This window comes from Vespula vulgaris, chromosome 20 (assembly GCF_905475345.1).
Source record: "Vespula vulgaris chromosome 20, iyVesVulg1.1, whole genome shotgun sequence".
NCBI classification, from domain to species: domain Eukaryota; kingdom Metazoa; phylum Arthropoda; class Insecta; order Hymenoptera; family Vespidae; genus Vespula; species Vespula vulgaris.
Window position 1 is genome coordinate 624,796 of NC_066605.1, and position 25,569 is coordinate 650,364.

Consider the following 25,569-nt stretch of genomic DNA (forward strand, 5'->3'; position numbering starts at 1 on the left):
GTGAAACGCGTGCGCAATGACGTGAGACGAATTTCGTGCGATTTCTCGTGCGAGTCAGCAAGGAAATCGTATCTGTGATAAGTGAGAGGGGTGTGCGCCCCCGGTTACTTGGATACAGTCGTGGTTATCACATTTGACAATAAACTTTAATCGGTGCTGCATGGTTTTGAAAATAACATTTTATCGATATGGGTGAGTTGTGTCATGAATTAAAGTATACGTGTGCGTTTTTCTGGTTGCCTACAGAGCTGGGTACAAACACTGTAAGATTAACATGCGACTTATTTTATCATTTCGATACATATATAAAAGTTTGAATATTTTCTCTTTCAGGAGGGTTGCTCAGTTATTTCCGTAATTTGTTGGGAAGTCGAGAAATGCGGATATTAATTTTAGGCTTGGACGGAGCCGGTAAAACTACGATTTTGTATAGGTTCGTTATTTCAATTTGAACACTGACAGTTCGTATTTAATTGATCTGCTTAAAGTGCCAACGAGTTTTAATCGTTTCCTTATTTGTTAATCATCGTATTTATATTTTTCCTTTGCACCTTTGTGATATATATGCTATGTCTTATCTATGCTGATAATCATCAATCAATATTTGTCAGCTCTTCGTGTTCTCAAGTATATATTTGACAATCTTATGACAGATTGCAGGTTGGTGAAGTAGTAACTACGATACCTACTATAGGATTTAATGTAGAACAAGTTACATATAAGAATTTAAAATTCCAAGTGTGGGATCTCGGAGGGCAAACCAGTATACGGTAAAGTCTAAGTAAATGATTTATCTAGATAACTCTGATGTTACATGAAATTGGGTTCTTATCGTTTGATTGTTATTCGAATATTGATAATTCCTCTGTCGTTTCAGGCCATATTGGAGGTGTTACTATTCAAATACGGATGCAATAATATATGTGGTTGATTCTGCTGATAGAGACAGAATAGGCATATCAAAAGATGAACTAATATATATGCTAGGGGTAAGCAAAGATGTATTTGGCATGTGTCAATAATGTCGTGCACTTGTTACGCGTTCCTTCGTTAATTAAAACGATTTGATATTTACTTTATAAAGGAAGAAGAATTACAAGGTGCCATTTTGGTGGTACTGGCAAACAAGCAAGACATGGCAGGGTGTTTAAGTGTTGCAGAAGTGCATCAAGCTCTTGGATTGGATGCACTTAAGAATAGAACATTCCAAATATTTAAAACTTCAGCAACAAAGGGAGAAGGTCTGGACCAAGCAATGGATTGGCTGTCAAACGCATTACAGAGTAGAAAATGATCTACATTACATCGTCATTTTTCTTACTCAAGCCTTATAAAGAGACTTGTCATATGACTGTCACTTAAAATATCCCACGTAATTGGGAAGCTCATTCTTGTTTATTTATTAAAAAATTATTATATTTTAAATACCTTGCATTTTTCACATACAAAACCATCACAAAACTGACCATACTTTTCACAATATATATATATATATACTACATATATATATATATGACATAGTAGATGTCAGAAATTTTATCTTTCTTACAAATCAAGATAAAGAATAATTAATTTTTTCAAGATACACAAATATATACCTTTGTATTTCAATGTAATTATATCATGATTATATCTCTTCTCTTAAGATGAGTATTTCATCATTTCATCATTATGTGATTGTAGAGTTGCATACTTTCTCGATAATGATCTACTTCTCCCTATTTAATATTATTTGTAAATGAAAGTTAATATATTGGAACATACTGTCACAAATAAAGACTTAATTTCATATGCTAACAGAACGATATAAAGCAAAAACGATTAATGAAGCTAGTTAATGTTTTACATTTACATATGAATAATCATTAGTTATAATATACCTAATAAATAAGTTTGCTGAGTGTAAAGTGATGAAGTATCTAAGTGGAAATTTAGAATAAAATGGACATGTAAAGATATAACCGTTTAAAAAAAACTAAGCATACTATCTTATAAATTGTTTGTAATTTAATATAATTGTTGCATAATAATACTGAAATAAAATTAATGCTGCCGTAGTGAAAAGTAACAATATAAATATTATGGATTTTGAATGATAGTTCAATATTATAAAATTTTTTATATATATATACATGTATATTTCTGTATCAACAATTTCTGTTCAAAAACGAGTTAGAAATTTTCATTATCTCGATCAATATAAAAAATAATATAATTGGATTTCCATTATTTATCAATGTCTAAATAATTAATCTATTACTAAATAAATTATATCATTGTATATAAAAAGCAATTAACATGGATTATAGATTACAGATCCATTATAGAATAACAGTAAATTTAAGGAAATACTCATACCTAAGCATAAACTTTAAGTGTTCCTTCGAATCTTTCTTACCACTCTGGAATTCCAAATCTTTCGATCCGTTTTATTTGAGTATCTAACTCTAACTGAATCTTTTTCCGCATGTAGAATATAGGACAGTCACGACTGTAACGAAAATAGAAAAAAAAAATATATATATATATATAAACACACGCTCACGTATTTAGCAATGTTTCAAGAAAATATTTACAATTTACCTAGTACACAAAACTTCTTGATGTAAGCTTCCTTGACATCTTTGACACTCTGTCCATAGTCTACAAAACTTTTCCTCTAATTTTCTTTCCACTAATATTTCAGCTTGATAAATTTCTGCTTCGCGCGTTTCACAATACTCGCACACAGCCATTTTTTCTCTTTTCGATGGCAAAACAGCTTTACAACCAATACACGTTTCTTTCTTACGTGTGAACGCTGCCAATGCACCTACTTTAGAAGTAGCAACAATTTTCGTACGAGTATGATCCCCTTTTAAAAGTAACGATTGCGCTTTTTCACCAAGAATTGGTTCAAAAATACGTACTAATGGTTTCGATAATTGATTTTCTAAATAATATGTTGTATCAATGGGAATACTATTTTCTAATACAAATATAGGATCCTCAGCTTTCTGATAAGCTGGAGTACCCTTAGAGGCACTTATAAATACATATGGAACACGATCACCAAGTTTTGGTGCAGTTCCTGCATCGCGCTTCTTCATCTTGGCTGCTAATTCAACGTGTGCTTGTTTCGCCGCATAGTCAGTCTTTGTTAACTCTTTTGTGATAACCAACTGCGAAATGTCGATACGATTACACAAAAGATCGCTTATTATTTGTTTGGCATAATCAATAGCATCATCGGGATTCCTACGGATAAAAAAAAAATACGTGAAAATACAACATCGTTAAATTATACAACATACATAACGTACTACATACCTATCAATAAGTAATTTTTGCAAACAGGTGTTCATCATGTTTGCCACTAAAGGACAATTGTCTCTTCTCACTGTTTCTAAACCTTTACAATCCATTTTATCATATTTATCGGGCTTTGTAAAGTAAAGACCCGCGTATCTTTTCTTGTTTATTAAAAGATAGGGAAAATAGACTTTTTCAAATTCCAATTTGATGGGTTTAATAAATTTTGACGTAACATACTCTGCAGCTTCTTTACCTAGTTCCATAGCTTCTTCTATCTTTTTCACGCCAAATTTAACCATGACAGAATCTGTATCGCCATAAATAACAACAGCATCGTTTTTGTAACCATTGTTAATACAGTAATGTTGTTCAACTTCGTGTTTCGTTTTTTCTATCATAGTGCGTCCGTAAGCAGTAACGCTCTGTAATAAATTAGATTATTATTGTTCTACTGTATATATATAATCATAATATCAACGAGTTGTACCTACAGCAGAAATTTCCAAACACGGTAACTTTCCCATCTGTGCACCTGTAAATCCATAGACAGAATTTGCCGATACTTTCAAAGCATATTGTCTGCCATCCAAGACTTTTTGTTTAAGCGGATCAGTTTCCTTCTTTAATTCAGCTTTAGCAACTTTTCTGGCTGTTAAAAGATTTTCTAAAATTTCAGGAAGCAACCCTTTTCTAACAGTAGATTTTACAAACAATGATTTGCTTGGAGTACGCGTAACTTCGTCAGTTTTTAAATCATATTTATTTTGTTTGTCAGGCGTTAATAAAGTTGTGTAGCATAGATTATGAGCCATAATAATACTAGGATACAGGGAACTGAAATCCAATGTAGCTATAGGATCACTATAATAACCACGTTTTGGCTCTATAACAGTAGCTCCTTCAAACTGTTCATCCGAGCCACGTCCCGTGTGTACTGGCATTAAATAATCTTTTTCTCGCATCTATAAACATATAGACATAAAAAAAAAAAGATATATATATACGCATTATTTATAAATATTTAGTATACCTTTCTCAAAAGTTGAGAAACAACTTTAATTTGTTGCCCTCGAGTTAATAAACTCATCAAAGAAACACCAGTAACTCTCGCCATTTCCATATAAATAATTATACACATTAATTTGTCTAATAATCTTAATGGTAAATATGCATCTTTTAAACAATACACAGCAAGACGCCTTCGAGTCTGTGCATTACCATTTTGCAGATCAGTGATAATACTATGATGCACATCTTCTTTTTGCTCTTGTAAAAAATGATAAGAAACAGCGTTCAAAGAATAGGACCTCAATTTATAATCTCTTACTAATACCTAAAATACATATAAAAAGAATATATAGTACTAAAATAATACACAAACGTGTTTTTTTTTTTTTATATATCAATTGTTTCTTAATTTCCTTACCAAGAGTAAGTCAAATGGTACTCTGCCTTCAAAGTTTATAACTTTGTATTCACGTCGTCCCATTTGTTTACTCTGCAATATCTGATCTTTGATTATAGACTTTATATTTTTGATTCTACCAAGATATTCAAAGTCCTTCACATTAAGATATTTCGCGCGATTAAGTAAATATGGAAAATCAAAATTATTAATATTATATCCTGTAAAAATATCAGGATCTAACTGTCGTACAAATTCAGCCCATTTCTAGAAAACGAAACTAATTAATAATATTGATGTTATATAGAGAATATATATATATATATTTGTTGTTATTCCAAAGTACCTGTAAAAGTTCCTCTTCTTTGTTAAAACTAAGTACTTGACAACCGACAATAGGTGCACATGTATTAAGAGTAAATATGTTTCGTAGAAATGGTTCTGTTTCTCCCTGTCTGATTACCATATTCGCAATTTGTATAACAGGATCATGATTAGGTTCAGGAAATATACCTACAAACAAGTATATGATAAGCAAGGTAACAAAAAAAATCAATTTTATTAAGTATTATATATACCTTTTCTTCCTGCACATTCAATATCAAAACTAAGTATTCTAAATGGTGCAACTTTAGACCATTCACCTTCTGCTGCATGAGCTATAAAAGTATCCCATGCAACATCTACTTCCAACTGGCATCTAGATATTACTGGCAATGTATGTCCATATTGACCTCGTAATTTCCATGTATTTGGTAGTAGTTCAATCCAACAACAGCCTACAACTGACGTATCTACCATAAATCTGTTAAGTATAATAAAAGAAAAAAGAAAAAAAAAATCCAATTTAAGAATCCTTTCATAATACAATGATATTTTATATAAAAAATTAATATTATTTATACCTGATATCAAAATCAATATTTGTTTCAAAGGGTGTATAAGTATGATTAAATTCGTTATAAACAATTTCTTTTTCAAGCAATCTCTTACAGGGTGCTATTAATTTTGGAAGTGCAACAGTAATTTTCAAAAATGCATTTTTGTCATTTCCTGTATATGTATATACTGTTTGTTTATATACAATTTCAACAGCTAAAATAGCTTCTTGAATGTTATTTTGATTTGATTTCATATCTTTTTTAACAGCTTGATCAAGTGCATCCTGTAGTAAATTATGGTGGTTATACAAACTCTACATTGATAATATTTATATAAATTTCAAAGAATGTTTTCTATAGTATACCTTAAAAGGTTTGCAATGAGCATTTGTAAAGTTCTGTGGTGCTGTTACAAATAGGTATGGGCAAAATCCATGAACATGACAACAAATAGAATTTCCTTGTTCAGTAACACCAAACATTCTCATAATTGGAACAGGACCAAATTTACTACCTGGCATTCCTGGTAATGGCTGACCTTTTTAAATAATAATTAATGATGAAATGAACAATTAAGTTAATCATATTTCATAAATATAATTTAATTTCAATGTTTTTTACCTATATAATGATCAATATCTATCTGTTGAAATGTTAATGTATCAATTTGTGGATTTAAATCTGGTGGAAGCGGTCTATTCCATTTTACAGATATATTTTCTTGTTCTGGACCCTATAATAATATCTTGAATTAACTAAATATCACAAAATCTGTATATATGTTAGGATATTATGAATGCATTATAGACAAATAAATACATTAATAAAATCTGATATAACAATACTCTTAAATTTGACACATTACGTAAATAATATGATTGCATAGCTTAGAAAATAAAACATATAAAGCAAGCATTTGTGATATAAAACAATTAAAAAATGAATTAATGTGTGAAACTTTTATCAGTTAAAAAAATATATATAAACAATCATGTGAGTATGATATGTATGTATTGAAAAGAACTGGCAATTATCAATACCATATTAACTCACTGCTTTTGGCTTTTCATTTGTCATTTCGCAGTTGTCAATAGGCTAAAGAATAAAATTTATATATTTAATAATAGACATTTCAACCTTATGTAATACATAGTTTAAAATTGCTAAGATATATATCTTAATTTATTCGAAATAATTGAAAATCTTATTATTATATTTAATTATTATATTTGTATATAAACATTAACTTACTTCACCAATGATTTGTGTTAAATCAAATTGATCATCCATATCATCCATAGTAGCCAATTCGGCTTCAAATGAACCAGGGTAATCATCTTCATCGTCATTTTGACTAAAAATTAACATTGCGTAAATATAATTTTATTATTTAAAAAAAAAAAATACATGAATTAATAAATTCTGAATGAATGTGAAATTTTTATAAGTTCGACGCAATAAGATAAGGTTATGATCAATTCTATTTGAAATATTCTACAAGATACCTAAATTTGGCTTTTTTCGTAGCTCCAGGCCCCGAATACTGTCTTCTAATCATTTCAAATAATTTGATTTCTAACACTTTAAATGCACAAAAACAAAAGAAAAACACAATATTTTACTTGCACCCAGATAAAGCAACTAACTCATCCCGCTCGAACTTGTACAATACAGCGGGAATTTTTATTCCTTTATTTCCGTCACAGATGGCGCTGATCGTTTCGCCTTGCGCCATCTTCTGACTGAAAAGTATATTAAATGAGAGAAAATAAATATGAGTTGGTCCTTCTAGTATGCGGTGGTGTACTATGTAAAATGAATTATGTCAAACAGCGTTATAGTGCTTAGTTAATGTTTAGTTAAAGTATTTAGAATTTTGTGGTCGCCACTGTGAATTTCAATGTGTTACAATGAAGAATTAATTACAAGCAGGGCGTAGTTGTAATTGCGACATGGCATCCCGCAGGTAAGACATGTTTTTATACTTGTATAAAGAAAATACGATTATCGTAATTCATGGACATTCCGAGAACAATTTTACGTATCGTCGGCACAACAGCAGGTTAGTCAGACATACTTGCAAATAAAGTGTCAGTGTTAAAATTAAACAATCCTTTTTGTATGTTATCACATTTAAAAGGTAATTTTTTTAATTTTTTACAAATTGCAAGACTATCATAATTTTTTGCAAAGAAAATAAATTTCTACGTTGCGTATTTCATGGAATATTATGTATTACCATTGTTTACAACAATGTTTTTTAAAAATCTGATATCTCATTGATGTAATAGAATATTAATTATTTAATTTTTGAAGTTGTGTTATATATAGCTTTGTCTAAGAATTAAAATAAATAATTTTAATTACAGATGGTTTCACCCTAACATATCAGGATTAGAGGCAGAGCGTTTATTAATGGAACGAGGTTATGATAGTTCCTTTCTGGCACGTCCAAGTTCATCCAATCCTGGTGATTTTACATTATCTGTAAGGTAATAATACAAAATTACTTTCCTTCAATTTATATATTAAAATATATGAAATAAAAAATATATATTACTAATTTATATAATTTTCCTTGTCCTTAGACGAAATGGTGAAGTGACTCATATTAAAATACAAAATACAGGAGACTTTTATGATCTTTATGGAGGTGAAAAATTTGCTACGTTATCAGAACTTGTACAATTTTACATGGAAAATGGTGGCCAGCTTCGTAAAAAAAATGGAGAGATAATAGAATTGAAATATCCTTTGAATTGTGCTGATCCAACAACTGAAAGGTATTGTATAGTATACAATAAAAGGTGTAACCCTTTTTGAACTGCAATTTAATATGTTAGTATAAAAATCTTCTATTATTACTTTAAATGCGCACATATAGCATGGTATGTTAATAGTAAAATATGGGTAAAGGTGGTTCCATGGCCATTTATCAGCAAAGGAAGCAGAAAGATTGATGATGGAAAGGGGAAAAAATGGATCTTTTCTAGTTCGTGAATCACAGAGCAAACCTGGTGACTTTGTATTATCAGTTCGTACTGATGACCGTGTTACACATGTTATGATACGATCTCAGGTTAATTATATTTGTGCTATATAACGTTATTATTCTATATTTTTATCCTATTTGGATCAGATTACATTAATTTATATCACTTTATATCCGATCGTTTATAATCTATAAAATTAATCCCTATTGTAGGATAATAAATATGATGTGGGAGGAGGGGATAAATTTGACAGTCTTAGTGATCTTATAGAACATTATAAACGTAATCCAATGGTTGAAACAAGTGGAAGTGTTGTTCATCTCAGGTACGAATATTTCTTATTATGTTTTTTCTATGTTAATGAACTACTTGTATACTACTTGTATACTTCTACAATTACAATTTTTTTAATAAAAATTTTAATGTCTATTTTCTCTATTAGACAACCATTCAATGCAACTCGTATAAATGCTAGTGGAATTGAAAGCAGAGTTAGACAGTTACACAAAGAAAACGGGTGTTCTAACGGATTATTATGTCGAAATGGCGCGACGGATACTAATGAAGGCAGTACAGGTCGTGGTAAAGGAAAAGCAGGCTTTTGGGAAGAATTCGAATCGTTACAACAACTAGAATGTCGTCATTTGTTTTCCAGGAAAGAAGGTTTAAGATTAGAAAATCGAGCTAAAAATCGATATAAAAATATTTTACCATGTAAGATACATTATAAAGACTTCAGAAGGTGTTTCTTCGTTCCTAGATTATACATTGTATAATTACTTACAGTTGATCACACGAGAGTACGCTTGAAGGATGTTGATCCTAATGTACCTGGATCAGATTATATCAATGCTAATTATATCAGGGTATAATTTATATATCATATAAATATAAGTGCGTGCGTGCGTGTAAACTTTACATCTATTACATATAACAAGTATTGTTTGCAGAATGAAGAAGGCGATGGAGCTGTACCTGGTATCAGTGGAAACGATGTTGGCCAGTTTAATAAATGTTATATTGCTACACAAGGTTGTCTTCCAAATACCATTGGAGACTTTTGGCACATGGTGTATCAAGAAAACACTCGAGTAATCGTTATGACAACGAAAGAAATGGAAAGAGGAAAAGTGCGTTAAAAAAAAATTTCTTAAATAATAGATAATAATATGTAGTAAATGGTAATACACATATCATTGCTTTTTAGAACAAATGTGCTCGATATTGGCCCGAAGAGGGAGAAATTGCAGAATATGGAGGCACATGGAAAGTTCATGCTCTTTCTTGTACTGTAACAGCAGATTATACTTTACGTGAATTTTTATTACAAGGAAACAAGCCAAACTTCATGGTTGCCAGAAGAATATTCCATTACCATTTTCAAGTTATTATTTTTCTTTCTACCATTGATTATAGTTCGTAAAAGATTATGAGAATCTTGCTGCATATTACAATAATACAGTCATTTAAAATATTACATTAATAATATTATTCTCAAACTGATTTATAGGCATGGCCTGATCATGGTGTACCATCAGATCCTGGTTGTGTTTTAAACTTTCTTCATGACGTAAATGCTAGACAAGAATTGATAGCTGCAGCTGTTGCATCGAATACTCAAAATGCACCAAGCATGGGGCCGATTCTTGTTCATTGTAGCGCTGGAATAGGAAGAACTGGAACTTTTATTGTTATTGATATGATTTTGGATCAAATTAAACGCCATGGTAATTATCTTCGATTATTTGTAATCTAACAATATCTCACTGTACATAACTAAGCTGTATTTATATTATTAATCGTGATAGGTCTCGATTGTGAAATTGATATTCAACGAACGATTCAAAGAGTACGTTCTCAGAGATCAGGTATGGTACAGACTGAAGCACAATATAAATTTGTTTATCTCGCGGTCTTACATTACATTGAGACTGTATCTCAGAGAATGCAAGCTGAACAGGTAATATTGATATCGTAAAATTTCTAATAATCTGTTATCATTTTATAATAACCTTTTGTATCTGTTTTCCACAGAAATCACTTCAGTTAGGTCGTGAATATACTAATATCCGATTACGACGGTATTGAATGTTAAGATCGTGTAGCGAATACGACGAGGAATGAGCCGCGGGAAGCTGCTCAAACCAATTCTCTCATCGCAGAAAAGTAAATGTTTTAAAAGTAAGATGGTTTTCACCGACGTAACTGGTATCTCGGTTCGCTTATTAACATTATTAAGAATTGAGCAGTTAAATCGATTATCACGTGATAGGTGTAATTCGCCAGAACCGAGAAAGCGTAGTTATCGGGGAAAAAGAAGTGAAAGAAACAAAGATGATAATTTATTTCATTGCCTAGCTCGCGTTGAAGAGGGAAACTCTCAATCGAAAAAAAGAGGTTAAGACTACCAAGATTCTATCTCGGAATAAAAACAACTTTTAAATAATTAACGTATGTTTATGTGTGTATATATATGTGTATATATATATATATATATATATATATATATATATATAAAATGGTAAAGATGTGAAATTCCGACAGAAATAAAAATATAAGTAATTATAAAAGGAAATACGATAAATTTCAACAAGGAAATTGGACAAAATAACTCGTGTCTTGATGATAGAAATGTTCGGGCGAAACTGTTATATAAACAAGTCGCGAATGTATACATTTTCCTAATAGTACAAAACACAAGAGGTATTCGATTTAATATACGAGCGAAATACATAAACAATACTCCTGTATACATATCTTATAATCCCGATACACGCAACAGAAAACAAATTATTAAACGATCTTCCGACTAGGAAGAAAACTCACGAAAGAAACATGGAGACAGTGCTATGAATCGCAGAATTGTATGTATGATATGCCGTATGTGCATACTCACATGCACTCAAGTACTTACACATGTTAAAACGTTCAAATCTTTACATAAAGATTCTTAAGAAAGAAAAAAAAAAGTAAACAAAAATCTAATACTTGTGAGCTTCGTCTAAAACAAAATAAGAAAGAAATATCCTTTCAGATGTTTCATCAATGAATGGTCTCGACTTATAACTAGTCGTGAATTTCATCAAAACGAGCTTATTCCTAGTCCAACGTTTAATATTTTCTGAAGCTAAGGAAATAAGTATAAAAGCTTATATTCGTTGAAGAAAAATAGAAGAAGTCAGCAAGGTAAAGTGTGTGTGTTCTACGAGAAAGATAAACGATGATGGAGGCCAAGTATACAGTGATTCACTACAGGAATTTAACCTTGACAGAGATTATAAACGAAATTATAATACGTTTCGTAGAATTGAAAAGATCAGATGGATTAAATATCTGAATTTAATTAAAAACCTCCCGAGTAAATAATCTTACAGAAAAGGATCGTCTATTATCTGCGAAGAAAATCTGTATTCTGGAGTTTTAATTGTCGTCGTTTCGTGTTTATTTGTGCTTAAAATACGAAAGTTTTCTAATTCGCACTTGGAATGACCGCCATTTGTATCACGCTTTCATTAAAACAAAATGTGCGCGATTTTGTCCAGCATTGCCAACCTAATTTTATCGTTAATCGATAATAATGTTGGTACGCATTACTCTTTGTTATTATCGATAATATTTCGATTATCAGAAGAAAGGTATCGACAAATGTTTACCTAAATCGAAGACAATTTGGAGAAATATTAGTTTAGTAAATTTCGGCGAATTATAGGAGGTTTTATTACTTGTGTCATAATATTTTCTTTACAATAAATTGATTACCTTGCAGAGTATATGTACATTTATGTATGTATGTATACTTTATTTATTCGAAATTATGATACAAGTAAAATGTGATTATGTGCTTAGTTACATAAGTACGGACAATACATAACATCCTGTAAAGAATAATACTTCCTATGGGAAGAAAATAATCAGATTATTGAAAATAAGAACTAGGATTGCATAAATAAGACAAATTTATCAAGAAATTACATATATATATGATATTTGAAGCAGCAAACAACTATTCACCAGTATCATAATGGTTAGTCTATTATACATCTATTGTTCATATTGTACCATAGTATATATTTTAAAGATAAAAGTTATATATGGTTTATGAACTACAGGATAGCAATCTTTATTAAAAAATTTAATACTTTCATTATAAAATATACAATCTTGATGCAATTGTTTTTTTTTATGCTGCTAATACTCTTATATCTATGTCGTATACATAGATTATGAGATAAATTCAACTTTATTAATTGGAAATTCATTTGCAAAAATTTTATGAATCTCAAATTATATAAAATTTTGAATATTGATTTTATAAATTAACTGATAATTTTAATAACATAATAAATAATGTCTTTGAAAAATAATAAATGAATGAAGACAGGTATAAGTATTAATTTCATATAAAAAAAAAAGACACCTAAAGATTTTTGTGAGTGGAAAGTTTTACAAAATCCAATTACTATTGCATAATAACTAAGACAAATTTTTACAATTTTGATTATATTATTATTATATAGATATACTTTTTTTTACTATGACTGTATAGTTCTATATAGATATTTTTTAATAACAGTTAAGATTGATTTTATCATTAAAGTTTTTATTATGTGCTTTCAAATCGAAGCATAAAAGTTTGCCCAATTGAATAATAACCTGAACTAGCTTTATGAGGCAAAATATATAAAGATGTGATACATCATTTAAATATCTTTTATTGTTTAACATCTATGGACTTATTAATTAATATAAAATATCTTATACGCACATATGACAATGCTGCTTAAAAATTCTAGCTTTTCTTTTTAATTTATTGTACTTGAGTGTATGTTTGTCAAAAGTTTAAATATGTATACACATTCTACAGTAATGATGTACTTTATTTAATAGTTGTCAAAATATTAATCTCTAAAGAATTCTTGGTACCATATATAAACATTTGATAGATCCTATCTTAATATAAACATTTAATAAAAATTTTAATATAAGAAGTATGTTCTTTTATAATTCCAATGTTAGTAATTGATTATTATTGATCTTAAATCATAAATGTATAATAACTTTATAGCTCAATGAATACTTGTAAATTTAAATCTTTTTATGGATTATATTAAAATGTACATTTATATACTTATTAGTTATAATCTTTTTATTTTTATTTTTAATGCAATAACACGCTTTCTTATTATTTTTTATCAATGTGTTGTTATAGTTATTCAAAGAATTAAGTTAAACATTTACATTACAAATTAAAATCAATACATCATTTTGTAGAAAGTTTTATAAATTCTGATTGTCATTATTATAATATGTAGTATGTATATGTCATTATAACTAACATAAATTTCATGATCCTGTAAATTTGTATACAAGAGAACATATAATTCGTAAACAAATTGTTTCTTCACAAAATATATAAAAAAATTAAATCACATAAGAAAAATTATCAAAATACCAAATCCTTCTTTTTCAAATGTCTTAAAATGTTTCAAAGTATATCAGTTAGAAGTATCAAAAGAAGATAATTAAATAGTTAAGAAAAAAAAAAAAAACTGTATTGTCCTAAACTCTCTCTAATTACTGAAGCACATTTATTTAAACTGTAGAATAAAATAACAAATGAATATATGAATGTAAATAAAAAGAAGTTTTTAATTATTAAAACCTAGTATTGGTTCGAAAAGTATATAGGACAAAAGAGTAGTGTTGTAAACGAGAATTCAGAGAATATAAAATAATTCTATAGTTTATTTTTTTGGAATAATATTATTATGTATAAACTGCCAATGTTAATGTCTTAATTAATATATTAATACCAATCATAATAGTTCATTATATGTATTACTCACAATACTATCGAATTTTCTTATACTATTTCCTATTTGTTCGATACTTGTAGACTTGCCGGCAGCATGGTCGAAAATGGTAAAGAGGTTATGTTAGATTAACCTAACCATTCTTACGTGCTTTGTGTTTATGTCGTGCGTTGGATTTATTTTTATAAAATTCGCATTTAAAATTATAGTGAGATTTAATTTATAATAAATATGAAACGTTTATCAGAAGAAAGAACAAAACTTGTGTTCGAAAAATTAAAAAAATAGTAAGTAATTGTCTCAAAAATAAATAAGTAAATTGTTAAAATTTAATTGAAGTAGCTTCTATTGTTTCTCTTTTTGTTAATTATTTTTTTAATTGTTTCGTTTACAGTATTGGAGAAAATATAAAAAATTTAATAGACCGACCAGATGGCACGTATTGTTTTCGTGAAAAGAAAGATAGAATATATTATGTTTCAGAAAAAATTTTGTCATTAGCACATACAGTTAGCCCAGATCATTTAGTTAGTCTAGGTACATGTCTGGGAAAGTTTACTAAATCAGGAAAATTTAAATTGCATATTACTGCTTTAAATTATCTTGCACCATATGCTCAAGTAAATATAATTAGATATATATAAACATTTAATTTTATAATTAGTAAAAATTATTATAATTAGTAATTGTTAATTGTATTCTATTTTAAGCATAAGCTTTGGGTAAAGTCTTCGGCAGAACAACAATTTTTATATGGACATCACGTCTTAAAATCTGGTTTAGGACGTATAACAGAGAATACAGGACAGTACCAAGGTGTAATTGTTTTTTCTATGAATGATATACCTTTGGTATGTATTGTATTATGTTATTTTAATAATAGAATTACAAGATATATCAATAATCTTTGAAATATTAAATAGGGATTTGGTGTAATGGCTAAAAGCACATTGGAATGTAAAAATGCAGATCCTATGGCAACAATTTGTTTCCATCAAGCAGATATTGGGGAATATATTCGATCTGAGGACACGTTATTATAATTTCTAGGTTTTTAAATCATTTCCTTGTACATAAATATTAAGATGTTACATTTATATATATGTACATTTATATTTTATATAAAAATGAATAAGTAAATATATATATATATTCTTATTATTACTTTCATCGATACTAAAGTTTTACAAAATTGAATGATATTACATAATATAAAAAATATATTAATAATTAGATAAAAACAATTGAAAGTATAGTTACACCTGTCAAAATTTTCATTGTATAATTATCACTTTATCCTAGTTTAGTACAATTATTCATTTTTAAGTTAAAAAGTAAACAAACAAAAAATAACAAACATTATGTTATAATTTCTAAGACTGCATTGTGGATTGCATTCATCATGACTAATAACAATTGTACGAGTGTAAACGACGAACAATTATTTGCATTAGAAGTTTTTGTGAAAGATGTGACTCTTTATGTAGATAAATCACAAAAAAAAGAATCAACTGAGTTAGGAGTCGATTTTAAATTCATTGACTTTCCTGTAATTAGGATTTTTCAACATGAATACAACCTAACCAAAACAGAAAAATCGAAAGAAGTTTATACTGATACAAAATTTCGTATCATAAGTTTCAATTGTGGACAAACATATTTATTTCCAAGAAATCCATACGAATTAATAAGTGCAATGAGATCTTCGCTATTAACTTTAGATGTTTATAAAATAAAAGGTATATCCCTATGTCCATACGAAGTTATAAAAGATCCTTTAGGCGTAGCAGAAATTCCTTTGTATGGATGTTTATGCGATCAAATTTCGATGGCAACTAACGATTCCAATCACATGCCAAAACCATACGTTATTAAAAACAAATTCATTTTATTAAATCAAGAACGTATGATGTCTGGAATGATAGCTATTTTTTTAAGACTTTTATGCGTTGGAAAAAATAGTATTGTTGACTTTGCAAATGATGAAAAAACATTGTTGTTTAAAAATCAAAATTTCCCTGATGAATTTCGATGCATGAAAGTCCCTATTTATGACGAAGCTTTAATAAAAGCGCAAGAAAGAGAAAGAAAAATTTGTTTTCCTGATGAAAAACCTAAGTTATCTGAATTGGATACACCGCCTGATTCACATCTCATTATTAATTTGACTCAAATTTGTACGATGTTGGCAGAACAAGATGGACTGCCTAAAGATCTTTTCTCTAAATTAAAACTTAAATTCACTAACAACTGTGAGACTAACGATAAAGAAGAATATTATTCTTGGACTCCTGAAAAATTAATAATAGATACTTCTGTTTCTAATGTACGTATAAAATCTCACTTAGGCAATAGACCTTGTTATTCTGTTGGTTGTTCTGGTGGACTGTGTATTGGTGGAAAATCAATATGGGAAGATAAGAAGTACTTGTAGAAAAATGTAAATATTGGTTTCATTAATTTCTTATATTTTTATATTAAAAATGATAATTGATCATTTTTTTTTTGCGCGAAGAAACTAACACATTGGCTCAAAATGTAAGTACTATATATCGAACGAAGCGACGCGGAGTACTACACAAAGGGATACGAAGAGACACGAAAATATTGCACGAAGGCACACGAACGTACTGTACGAAGATACACGAAGAGATACGAATGTTTTGTACGAAAGAGACATGACAGATGTGAACATATTGCACGGAGAACACGCAGCAACTTAGAAATATTGCACGAAGAGGCATATACGAAATAAAAGCTTAGATAATAATCGACGATGTATATATATTCATTCCATTTTAGTAATTAATAGCTACGGGTGATTATAAGTTTAAAAAACAATAAATTCATATGAATCATAAGAGCATATTGCAGGTTATTGTAGATGGTAACTAAAGATAGTTAATAGCGCGCAACGAGCGATATTTGAAACTATTTAAAAATTATTTCTATTTTATTTATTTCATTATTTTATTATTTCAATTTATTGACGTAATAAAGAATCGATATTTGTTCATAAGTTATCCTTCTATACAATTATAATTTGGACAATTATTAATAAAAGTTTATTTCTATGCGATTGAAAAACAATAAGGTTTTGTAAGAATGTTTTATTAATACGTAATATTTTTTATAGAACGAATTAGTTGACGATACGCATACGAATTGTAATCAATATAAATAGAAAAAATATAAATAGTTCGTAAGTTTGTATTCTATATAAAAAATTATTTTCTCTACATCAGAAAATTATAAATAGTGAAGCTACAAAAAAAAATATTTCATCAGTAGGTAATTACGATCGTACCGTTGCGTGCGCATCATTGAGGTTATGTTGGACTCGTGACGTGCGCACAGTATCCGTACGCGTCTTTTATCATTTAATTACCACTTTGTTTCGTGTTGTTGGGCGTCGATAAGAGTTTCTTTTTTCTAATCTAGCGACCTTCAAGGATTCGTGTTAATAATCGATTGGATCTTTGATAGATTAAGCAGGATTTCTATTTTTTCGCTGATTCGCAAATAGAGTAGTTGCATGAGAGGATCGTCCATTATCTTAACGAACATAAGTAAGTTTGCAAGAACATCAGATTTCAGTTATTCAAATTAGAATAGTTTAATATTATGTAAATAAAGTACTACAAAAATATGTGATACAATGAACTTGATTAATGATGTTACATTTAATTGTATTTTTGTAGTTAAATCTTTATCCATTTTATACAATTACGTTACTTTATGAACTCATAAAACTACAATGGAATGAAGCGTTGATTAGGAGAATTTATAATTAGCTTAACTAAATAATATTATAATAAAATAACAAGTAATAGTAACATATTATATTTGTAGTACAGAATAATACGACAGTAGGATTATTGATAAGTACATTCATATTACATATTGAATGATCTACTTGCTAGGATGTACAGAGTTTTCTTTTTTACTAGAGCTTTTTGGAATTTCTTGTATTGTAACTATATTTAGATTAAAAATGTTTCTTATGATATCATTAAATGTAGCACATAGAAATGTACAGTCTGTAATCCATGTTGATACATTGATACATAAAAATACTTTGAATATAATTTGTAAAAAAATAGGTGTCCATAACATTATGCCAATTATTAAAGACACTTTAATTGTTTTTAATAATCTGTTAACTTGTATTGATTCTTGTAATATGTTGTCATATATTTTAATCTGATTACATGCATGGTCAGATCTTTTATTATTATACTCCATGTTGAAACAAGTATTACGAGAAATAATGTATCTAATTGAATTTTTTTCTTTCAGTTTACTTAATACATTCTGACAAATAAATTTACTACGTACTTGTAGAACGGATGACAAAATAATTGGTAAGAAATATATTATAAACATAAGCATAAGAAAATATAATCTTAAAAATTTTGTTGATATAATGCATTTATCCATGGTACATGTTGTAGTAGTCTCAAATAACTTGTCAATATCTTGGTAGAGTTCTGTAGTAATTGTCACTGTTTCTGTTGTTGAGATATTATTTTCAATATTATAATACTGTAATCCACTTTTTTTAATTTTGGTTCCTTCTTTCTTTCTATTGTCTTTAAAGGTACTAGTTTTTATTCGTGAAATAATATCCAGAAGAATTTTTTCTTTAGATATTGGTAATAAAGCTTGTTCTGTTCTGTTTTTATCTTTTACCAATAAGGTGGTCATGTTTTCATCATTGATAAGACCATTATCTTGAGATATATTCTTATTCATTTTATTTTTTTCAAATAAATTTAATTGAATTGAAGAAACATTCCGTGGCAGTAGTAATTTTTTAATCTGTTCTTCCTTTTCATTTTTTATTTGAAGATTATTTTCGTGTTTAAAAAAAATATTAGACCAATTATAAGTTATATTATCATTTTTTATTATCCATTTGTTGTAACTTATTTCAGAATCAGTGTTATTAATGTTATTGATGCTATTATTTGGATCTATATAGTTTTTTGTGTATATTAGATCGGAAAGATCACTGAAGTTTTTATTTTTCAAATTATATGTATTGTTTAATGCCAAATTCATAATATTATATACTTTCGAAATTATTTCATTTTCTGTTACATTCAGATTGAATAATTTCATTGAATTTGTATCACTAACATAATCATTATAGATTGGTATCGTAATTCTTGAATGTGAATCTTCTGTATGTATCATGTCTTCATTTGTTGTAAAACAATTATGAAAAGAGAAAGGAGATTCGTACATGCACTCTGCATTTTCATTTTGTAACATCATACCTATGTTTTGATAGTCTGCAAAATATAAAATTCCTGTGGAAACAATTGGTATCAACCACTGACTTAATACACTCATTCCAACAATGCTTTTATTTTTTGCAGAAATGTTTTTAAATTCTATGTTATGAAAAAATTGTGGTATCTTTTCTTCAATTTTTAAAGTAGTTGTATTTTTGTATGCATCTTTTGATCTTATTAATTCTTCATTGTTAGGACTTGTATCACCTTTGTTTACAACTTCTATGTTATGGTATTCTGAGTTATTAATATTATCAGAATTTCTAATTGGATTTTGTTCCATGTTTATTTCTGATTGCAAATAATTGTTGTATTTATCACTAATAAATGTAGCACTTAAATTACATTGTATAGAAAATGTTATTAGTGATATAAATGCATTTGTAAAAGGCATTAAAAACATAGCATTGTGCATCAGCAGATTTTTAGTATTACATGCCGTTAGATTAAAATAATTTATGCCAGATAAGTTATATGTTTCATAAAATTGTAAAAATGTATCTGAATATTTATTTTGAGTATTTATATTTAAAATCCGCTTATTTTTATGGAAATAATTTGTATTGGCCATCATATCAGCATGATTTATGAGTAGCACTATTGCTGTGAGAACTGAATTTAATACGTCAGATGTTGACAAGATATAAAATGAAGACACTGATTGACACTTAAACTTTTTTTTTATAAGTATTATTAGTACAAAAAAATTAAAGAATAGTAGAATATATCCTGCTACACCTATAGTTATGACGTTCATTTTGTTATACTATCAAAACTATTACACTTTTAATACATTTAAATTTTTTGTAAAAAATAATATTTTGTTATATACAAGTCACTTGCCTGGATACTGTCACTAAAAGAATTTCTAGACTGTAACTAACTCATCTGACTACTGTTAATCTCTGGTAAAGCTATTGCATGTGGGTAGTGAATATGAGGGTCTGATACTATTATATAGATAATACATTTAAATAAAGATATAATGCTTGCAATAAATATTATCTGACAAAAAATAATTTCTATAAATACTATTTTATGATGTAATATTTTAATTATATCCTTAATTATACCATGGAAATATAATGCAATTAATAATTTTGTTATTAATGAAGTATTAATGTTTTATAGTTATTATTTTATTTTTATTTGCAGTTTGGTTCACAATAATCATGTCCATACGTCGGAGAACAGATCCTTTTATGACTCAACGTATATGGGATGCCATAAAAATTACAGTACATCAAAGAAGTTTACCTAGCAATGATCGCATGGTACGACATTTGGCACGTGTTTATGGAATTACGGAACAGCAAGCTCAAGAAGAATTGAACAAAGCTGTAGAAGATAATCTTGTTTTATTAAAAAAAGTACCATCAAAAACAGGAATTGAACAAGAAAGTTACAGATTACCCATAGAATCACCAGGAAATAGCGATCATGATTGGTATTGTTATAAATGCCAAAAAGCTGGATTAGTAGAATCTTGTCAACAATGTTACAGAGTATATCATCTTAGTTGTCATGTGCCTACAAATACAAAATTAAAAGTTTGTGACTTTTGCGAGGTTAATATAATAATAATAACTTAAAAATATTATAAGATATTAAATTTTTAATATAAAATGAATAACAAATATAAATATTTTTCAGAAAATAAATACTGACACATATCCAGATAAATCTGATCTCAATCATATACTTAGCTTTACATGTGGTCATTTAAAAGCAAAATTACCACTAGAAATTACGAATCGAACTATAGTTTTTAATAACGATCCTGTTGTTACACCACCAAGTGGGTTTTCTGGACCTACTTGGATAAGTGAAGGTGAAGATGCATGGCGTCCAGGTTTTCTTATAAAAAAACATATGGATTTGGCAGTTATGGATTCCAAAACTAACAAGAACGAATACAATAATTTAGTGGAATTTCAAGCAGATGCACACAATATTCTGCATAATATTCTTTTATATCATGGAGGTAGAATATTTAACTTCTAAAAGTTATACATTACTATATATACTATGTATTTTATTATATATTTATTACAAATTTTATAGCTCACAGTATAATCGGGGAAATGGGCAACACAATGTATCAAGATTGCTGTTATGATCTTCAAGAAATTCGTCGGTGTGCAGACTGTTACCGAATATCGAATGAGAAATCGGAGAAAATGTGGTTCTGTATACCATGCAACCCACCGCATCAACTTGTTTATGCTAAACAAAAAGGATATCCTTATTGGCCAGCCAAAGTTATGCAAATTAATGGCAATGTCTACGATGTTCGATTCTTTGGGGGACATCACATGCGGGCTAACATAGAAAAAGTTTTTATTCGGCCGATTAGCGTCAGCTTACAAACTTTACAGGTAAACACGCGTTGCGGTATCCTTTGATTATACACGCGAAACTATTACGCGACCACTTTGAAAATTCTCGGTTTAGGTTACATGCAGTTAACAGTCTATTATATCACTGACATGATAGGAGAGAACAGTTGAGAGAAAACCGATTTAAAAATTGTTGTTGCACTTAGATAAATAACTATCTTAACAACGAATTCTTGCATAGCCTTCGGAAAAGGGAAAGTGGAAAGAAATGAAGGTAATGCCTATAAGGAAATAAAAAAAATGCGAGTAATTGTCCTATCATTGCATTTCAATTTCAATTTTGCAATGATACATTTTTTTCACACTATTTACTACTATTATTTCATAGATAAAGAGATCAACGGCATGGAACAGAGCTTTTGAAGAATTGAAACATCATCAACACTTACTACAAAAGTCGGGCAAGAATATTGAAGACATAGATGGTGGCAGTGACTATGATGGACCCAAAGCTGCAAAAATTCGGCATGTAGATTCAGCAAGTTTGAAAGAAACTTCTCACAACAGCAATACAACGAAACAGATTATAAAAGATTTAAGAGTTAAAGTCGAACGTCTAAGTACTGATGGTCATGGAGAATTAACAGTATCTCAAGAGACCAAAGGAAATAAATCTCCAAGAAGTAAAGCTGGAAGTGAAGAAAGACAAGTCCCACACTTGCCAGTAGCAGAGGATGAACCTACAAGAGAAATATCCAGTACATGTCCACAAGGTTTAAAGAAGGAGGGATCTCAAGAAGACATGGTAACATCTAGTTCTCAAGAACCAAGATCTAAATGTGTTCTCGTGCAAACAGAGCAAATTCAAACAGAAGTAATACCAGCAAAGGTATATTTAACTAATAATATATTATAAAAAAAAATTATGATGTCTAAAAAAAGTATATTTTATTATATAACATGTAAAACGTGCGTTAATATAACACGATACCGATTTTTTCTGCAAAATGTTGTTCTTATTTCTTATGAAAAAAATGTTGCAGATAAAAAGGGAACGTAGGACTTCTGAACAACCTATAACAACGGCGTTAGAAAAACTACGACGAGAATTGGAACTTGACAAATGCAGAGAAATGGAAAGACTTCAAGCAGAACATGCCAAAGAGTTGAGGCAACTAACTGATAGACATCAACAGATTATATCTGAAATTAAAAAGAAACAATGGGTATTTTTTGCATATACATATTTATAATTGTTTATGTTTTAACAACAGCGACAACAACAACAACACACACATACGTTTTAATTAATACTCGTTATGTAATTACAGTGTTACAACTGTGAAGCTGAAGCTATATATCATTGTTGCTGGAACACAGCTTACTGCAGTACTGATTGTCAACAGGTTCACTGGCAACGTGAACACAAAAGGGTCTGTCGACGTAAACGCTAATTAAATAGGAGGTGTAATAAGTCTTATAATAATGATTTTATTATGAAAATCTATAAGAAATATCATGTTTGTTTTTTTTCTTTTTTGTTGAAAAAAGATAAAAGCACAGTAATATATATATATATATATATATATATATATATATATATATATATTCTTGACACTAATCTATTTTCTTCTTGTAGACTTCCTTCTTAAATGGAAGTATTTTTTATGCATAAATTTATATTTTTCGACCATACTATTTTATATTTAACAATATAAGTTATTAATTCTTTTATTCAATTTGTACAATTGTTGTTTTTTTATATGATACAACATTTTACAATTACTGATTTCAAATTAAAAATCTATAACTTATGTTTTTAGAGAAACTATCGATTTTTCGTTATAATTGTTCATTATAATTGTCTAGATGAACAAATTACTGTCCTATTATACTTTCATTTAAGTATTTGATTTAATAATTAATTAATTATACAGACATACAATTTTGATTGTTCTTAATTATACTTATATTCTTCTCTTAACAATTCTGATATTACATAATATTAAGTAATAAATAAGTATATTTAATAAGTCACAGGGTTTGTGAATAAAAACAGTGATATTTCAATTAGTAAAAGATAGTATGTGTGCACAAAAGCAAGTTATAACATACTAGTCCAATATTTTTATTCATTCCACTGCTTCATACTTAAAAATATATATATTTTGGTTTGTAATTATAAATCATCTGTAGAAAGTTATTTTTTTTTTTTTTATTTCATTACATAACTTTTACATTTATATGAATATTAATTGAATTTATATTAGAGTTTAGATTAAATAAATGAATTAATCAGAAAGTTGTAGATTTTAATTGTGTAACAACAATTTATATTTTTTTTTCTTTTTTTTGTTCTTATTATCATTTGAAAATAAGCGAGTTGTAAAATAAATAATTTAAATAATAATCATAATATTTAAAATAAGATGTTCTAATTAAATGTAAATTAATATTATTTTAAAATTATTATATGGAAATAGGAAATATAGATAATATATAGACACATATTGATATAAGATATAATTAAAAATTCTAGGTACTTTGAGTAGCTCTAACTTCTTTACCAACTGCTGCTAAAGCCATTTGACCCTTTTCTACAGCCTCTGTCACTTGTACATAGCTTGTTGCATCTATAGTATTTAAAGAAAATTTTTCTAATAATTGTAATTCAGAAGGATCCAATTTTTCTCCAAGCTGTCTTAAAGCACTCAGTACTTCAGCACGTAATCGATCAGCAGCATCTTTATTTAGTTTTCCAAGTTTTATGTCACGTTCAATTTGAAACAGCCGTTCTCTGAGTTGATCAGGCTCGCGTCTTCCAAACATTCTAATTACAGCAGGAGTTTTAAAAGCTGCACTTATTGCTGCTTGAGCTGCCTAGATTACATAATTTATATTAGATCGAATTTTTTACATATCATTTATAATCAAATATTTTTATATACCAATTGCATTGCTCCAAGTTGATTGATAAGAGTCATATTTCCAGAAATCATTCTTTGTAATGATTCATTTAATTCACGAAGTTGTTCCATTGTTTCTTCTTTGGCTTCTTCATATTCTTCATTAGTCATTTCATCTCTGCATAATATTAATAGTATATATAACAATATATAAATATTTTTATATTAAAAATTCATTCTCTTACTTGCATTCTTCAAGATCCTCCAATTGTTGTACTAATCTATCAAGCTGTTCTTCTAAATTTTGTTTCAATCTTTCGGTTTCTGCTTTACCGTGAGAACTCATTATTTAATAGTATATATATTAACTTTTTCACTGATATTAAATAATAAAAAACTGCAGATTATATGTCAGAAATATATGTATGTATTGTACTTTTATTTAGAAATGAAGCAATGTATATTATAGTAATTATGTTGTTTCATATTGTTTACTTATAAAAAAATGTTACGTACATTAAAATCAAGTTTATATTTTCGTAATATACTGCTGTATTTAATGTACATGCTTGTGTAAAGTAGAAGTTATTGTTTCTTTTTTTAGGAATATTTCGATATAGGAGGTTACTAAGTACATT

At 28.3% G+C, this 25,569-nt stretch overlaps 7 protein-coding genes across 14 annotated transcripts; 5 read left to right on the forward strand and 2 right to left on the reverse strand.

Moving 5' to 3' along the window:
- The first annotated feature begins 19 nt into the window (after nucleotides 1-19).
- LOC127071044 (ADP-ribosylation factor-like protein 1) lies at nucleotides 20-1,425 on the forward strand. 2 transcript variants are annotated; one of them, XM_051009837.1, is made up of 5 exons: nucleotides 20-263; nucleotides 334-433; nucleotides 654-770; nucleotides 878-989; nucleotides 1,085-1,425. In XM_051009837.1, the coding sequence occupies exons 2-5, from the start codon at nucleotides 378-380 to the stop codon at nucleotides 1,292-1,294; spliced, it is 495 nt and encodes a 164-aa protein (XP_050865794.1). In that variant the 5' UTR covers nucleotides 20-263; nucleotides 334-377; the 3' UTR covers nucleotides 1,295-1,425. The 2 variants fall into 2 exon arrangements, with proteins under 2 accessions (XP_050865794.1, XP_050865793.1); XM_051009836.1 differs by having other exon boundaries at nucleotides 21-192.
- Nucleotides 1,426-2,008: 583 nt separating this feature from the next.
- Nucleotides 2,009-7,239, reverse strand: LOC127071031 (DNA polymerase delta catalytic subunit). 5 transcript variants are annotated; one of them, XM_051009806.1, is made up of 14 exons: nucleotides 7,086-7,239; nucleotides 6,832-6,934; nucleotides 6,634-6,675; nucleotides 6,202-6,313; nucleotides 5,946-6,118; nucleotides 5,605-5,864; nucleotides 5,278-5,504; nucleotides 5,046-5,212; nucleotides 4,721-4,966; nucleotides 4,325-4,627; nucleotides 3,786-4,256; nucleotides 3,310-3,716; nucleotides 2,584-3,237; nucleotides 2,009-2,491 (listed from the first exon to the last, which is right to left on the reverse strand). In XM_051009806.1, exons 1-14 carry the CDS (start codon nucleotides 7,136-7,138, stop codon nucleotides 2,395-2,397), a joined length of 3,315 nt encoding a protein of 1,104 aa, XP_050865763.1. In that variant the 5' UTR covers nucleotides 7,139-7,239; the 3' UTR covers nucleotides 2,009-2,394. The 5 variants fall into 5 exon arrangements, with proteins under 5 accessions (XP_050865763.1, XP_050865764.1, XP_050865766.1 ...); XM_051009808.1 differs by having other exon boundaries at nucleotides 2,381-2,491; nucleotides 2,577-3,237; XM_051009807.1 differs by lacking the exon at nucleotides 6,634-6,675.
- Nucleotides 7,240-7,368: 129 nt separating this feature from the next.
- Nucleotides 7,369-14,400, forward strand: LOC127071036 (tyrosine-protein phosphatase corkscrew-like). Of its 2 annotated transcripts, XR_007784814.1 has the most exons (13): nucleotides 7,369-7,546; nucleotides 7,950-8,072; nucleotides 8,169-8,363; nucleotides 8,497-8,659; nucleotides 8,786-8,898; nucleotides 9,016-9,287; nucleotides 9,360-9,439; nucleotides 9,524-9,703; nucleotides 9,781-9,957; nucleotides 10,084-10,300; nucleotides 10,382-10,533; nucleotides 10,608-10,754; nucleotides 11,608-14,400. XR_007784814.1 is itself a non-coding variant. In XM_051009825.1 (12 exons), the coding sequence occupies exons 1-12, from the start codon at nucleotides 7,533-7,535 to the stop codon at nucleotides 10,659-10,661; spliced, it is 1,740 nt and encodes a 579-aa protein (XP_050865782.1). In that variant the 5' UTR covers nucleotides 7,369-7,532; the 3' UTR covers nucleotides 10,662-14,400. The 2 variants fall into 2 exon arrangements, 1 of the variants encoding a protein (XP_050865782.1); XM_051009825.1 differs by having other exon boundaries at nucleotides 10,608-14,400.
- LOC127071045 (60S ribosome subunit biogenesis protein NIP7 homolog) lies at nucleotides 12,456-15,530 on the forward strand. Its single transcript, XM_051009839.1, has 5 exons — nucleotides 12,456-12,597; nucleotides 14,470-14,673; nucleotides 14,781-15,006; nucleotides 15,097-15,237; nucleotides 15,310-15,530. Exons 2-5 carry the CDS (start codon nucleotides 14,618-14,620, stop codon nucleotides 15,427-15,429), a joined length of 543 nt encoding a protein of 180 aa, XP_050865796.1. The 5' UTR covers nucleotides 12,456-12,597; nucleotides 14,470-14,617; the 3' UTR covers nucleotides 15,430-15,530.
- Nucleotides 15,531-15,584: 54 nt separating this feature from the next.
- On the forward strand, nucleotides 15,585-17,331 carry LOC127071037 (uncharacterized). The gene is made up of 2 exons (XM_051009826.1): nucleotides 15,585-16,826; nucleotides 16,902-17,331. The coding sequence occupies exon 1, from the start codon at nucleotides 15,789-15,791 to the stop codon at nucleotides 16,818-16,820; it is 1,032 nt and encodes a 343-aa protein (XP_050865783.1). The 5' UTR covers nucleotides 15,585-15,788; the 3' UTR covers nucleotides 16,821-16,826; nucleotides 16,902-17,331.
- A 305-nt stretch (nucleotides 17,332-17,636) lies between these two features.
- On the forward strand, nucleotides 17,637-23,829 carry LOC127071034 (zinc finger MYND domain-containing protein 11). Of its 2 annotated transcripts, XM_051009817.1 has the most exons (9): nucleotides 17,637-17,955; nucleotides 18,686-18,750; nucleotides 20,842-21,254; nucleotides 21,340-21,670; nucleotides 21,751-22,064; nucleotides 22,267-22,299; nucleotides 22,414-22,914; nucleotides 23,069-23,251; nucleotides 23,357-23,829. In XM_051009817.1, the coding sequence occupies exons 3-9, from the start codon at nucleotides 20,859-20,861 to the stop codon at nucleotides 23,477-23,479; spliced, it is 1,881 nt and encodes a 626-aa protein (XP_050865774.1). In that variant the 5' UTR covers nucleotides 17,637-17,955; nucleotides 18,686-18,750; nucleotides 20,842-20,858; the 3' UTR covers nucleotides 23,480-23,829. The 2 variants fall into 2 exon arrangements, with proteins under 2 accessions (XP_050865774.1, XP_050865775.1); XM_051009818.1 differs by lacking the exon at nucleotides 22,267-22,299.
- Nucleotides 23,830-24,225: 396 nt separating this feature from the next.
- On the reverse strand, nucleotides 24,226-25,521 carry LOC127071042 (protein LZIC-like). The gene is made up of 3 exons (XM_051009833.1): nucleotides 25,177-25,521; nucleotides 24,974-25,109; nucleotides 24,226-24,905 (listed from the first exon to the last, which is right to left on the reverse strand). The coding sequence occupies exons 1-3, from the start codon at nucleotides 25,275-25,277 to the stop codon at nucleotides 24,561-24,563; spliced, it is 582 nt and encodes a 193-aa protein (XP_050865790.1). The 5' UTR covers nucleotides 25,278-25,521; the 3' UTR covers nucleotides 24,226-24,560.
- Between the last annotated feature and the right edge of the window lie 48 nt (nucleotides 25,522-25,569).

Excerpts from the sequence above, each read along its gene's own strand:
- LOC127071044 (XM_051009836.1), top strand. Across the intron at positions 434-653 it reads AAAACTACGATTTTGTATAG|ATTGCAGGTTGGTGAAGTAG; the intron begins GTTCGTTATTTC and ends ATCTTATGACAG. Across the intron at positions 771-877 it reads GGAGGGCAAACCAGTATACG|GCCATATTGGAGGTGTTACT; the intron begins GTAAAGTCTAAG and ends CTGTCGTTTCAG.
- LOC127071031 (XM_051009806.1), bottom strand. The coding sequence starts at position 7,138 with ATGATTAGAAGACAGTATTCGGGGCCTGGAGCTACGAAAAAAGCCAAA. Across the intron at positions 6,935-7,085 it reads ACGAAAAAAGCCAAATTTAG|TCAAAATGACGATGAAGATG; the intron begins GTATCTTGTAGA and ends GTTAATTTTTAG. Across the intron at positions 3,717-3,785 it reads CGTGTTTGGAAATTTCTGCT|AGCGTTACTGCTTACGGACG; the intron begins GTAGGTACAACT and ends AATTTATTACAG.
- LOC127071036 (XM_051009825.1), top strand. Across the intron at positions 8,364-8,496 it reads GCTGATCCAACAACTGAAAG|GTGGTTCCATGGCCATTTAT; the intron begins GTATTGTATAGT and ends ATATGGGTAAAG. Across the intron at positions 9,440-9,523 it reads TCAATGCTAATTATATCAGG|AATGAAGAAGGCGATGGAGC; the intron begins GTATAATTTATA and ends TATTGTTTGCAG.
- LOC127071045 (XM_051009839.1), top strand. The coding sequence starts at position 14,618 with ATGAAACGTTTATCAGAAGAAAGAACAAAACTTGTGTTCGAAAAATTA. Across the intron at positions 14,674-14,780 it reads TTCGAAAAATTAAAAAAATA|TATTGGAGAAAATATAAAAA; the intron begins GTAAGTAATTGT and ends TTTCGTTTACAG. Across the intron at positions 15,238-15,309 it reads CTATGAATGATATACCTTTG|GGATTTGGTGTAATGGCTAA; the intron begins GTATGTATTGTA and ends AATATTAAATAG.
- LOC127071037 (XM_051009826.1), top strand. The coding sequence starts at position 15,789 with ATGACTAATAACAATTGTACGAGTGTAAACGACGAACAATTATTTGCA.
- LOC127071034 (XM_051009817.1), top strand. The coding sequence starts at position 20,859 with ATGTCCATACGTCGGAGAACAGATCCTTTTATGACTCAACGTATATGG. Across the intron at positions 22,300-22,413 it reads GAAAGTGGAAAGAAATGAAG|ATAAAGAGATCAACGGCATG; the intron begins GTAATGCCTATA and ends ATTATTTCATAG. Across the intron at positions 22,915-23,068 it reads CAGAAGTAATACCAGCAAAG|ATAAAAAGGGAACGTAGGAC; the intron begins GTATATTTAACT and ends AAAATGTTGCAG.
- LOC127071042 (XM_051009833.1), bottom strand. The coding sequence starts at position 25,277 with ATGAGTTCTCACGGTAAAGCAGAAACCGAAAGATTGAAACAAAATTTA. Across the intron at positions 25,110-25,176 it reads GAGGATCTTGAAGAATGCAA|AGATGAAATGACTAATGAAG; the intron begins GTAAGAGAATGA and ends AATATTATGCAG. Across the intron at positions 24,906-24,973 it reads AACTTGGAGCAATGCAATTG|GCAGCTCAAGCAGCAATAAG; the intron begins GTATATAAAAAT and ends TATGTAATCTAG.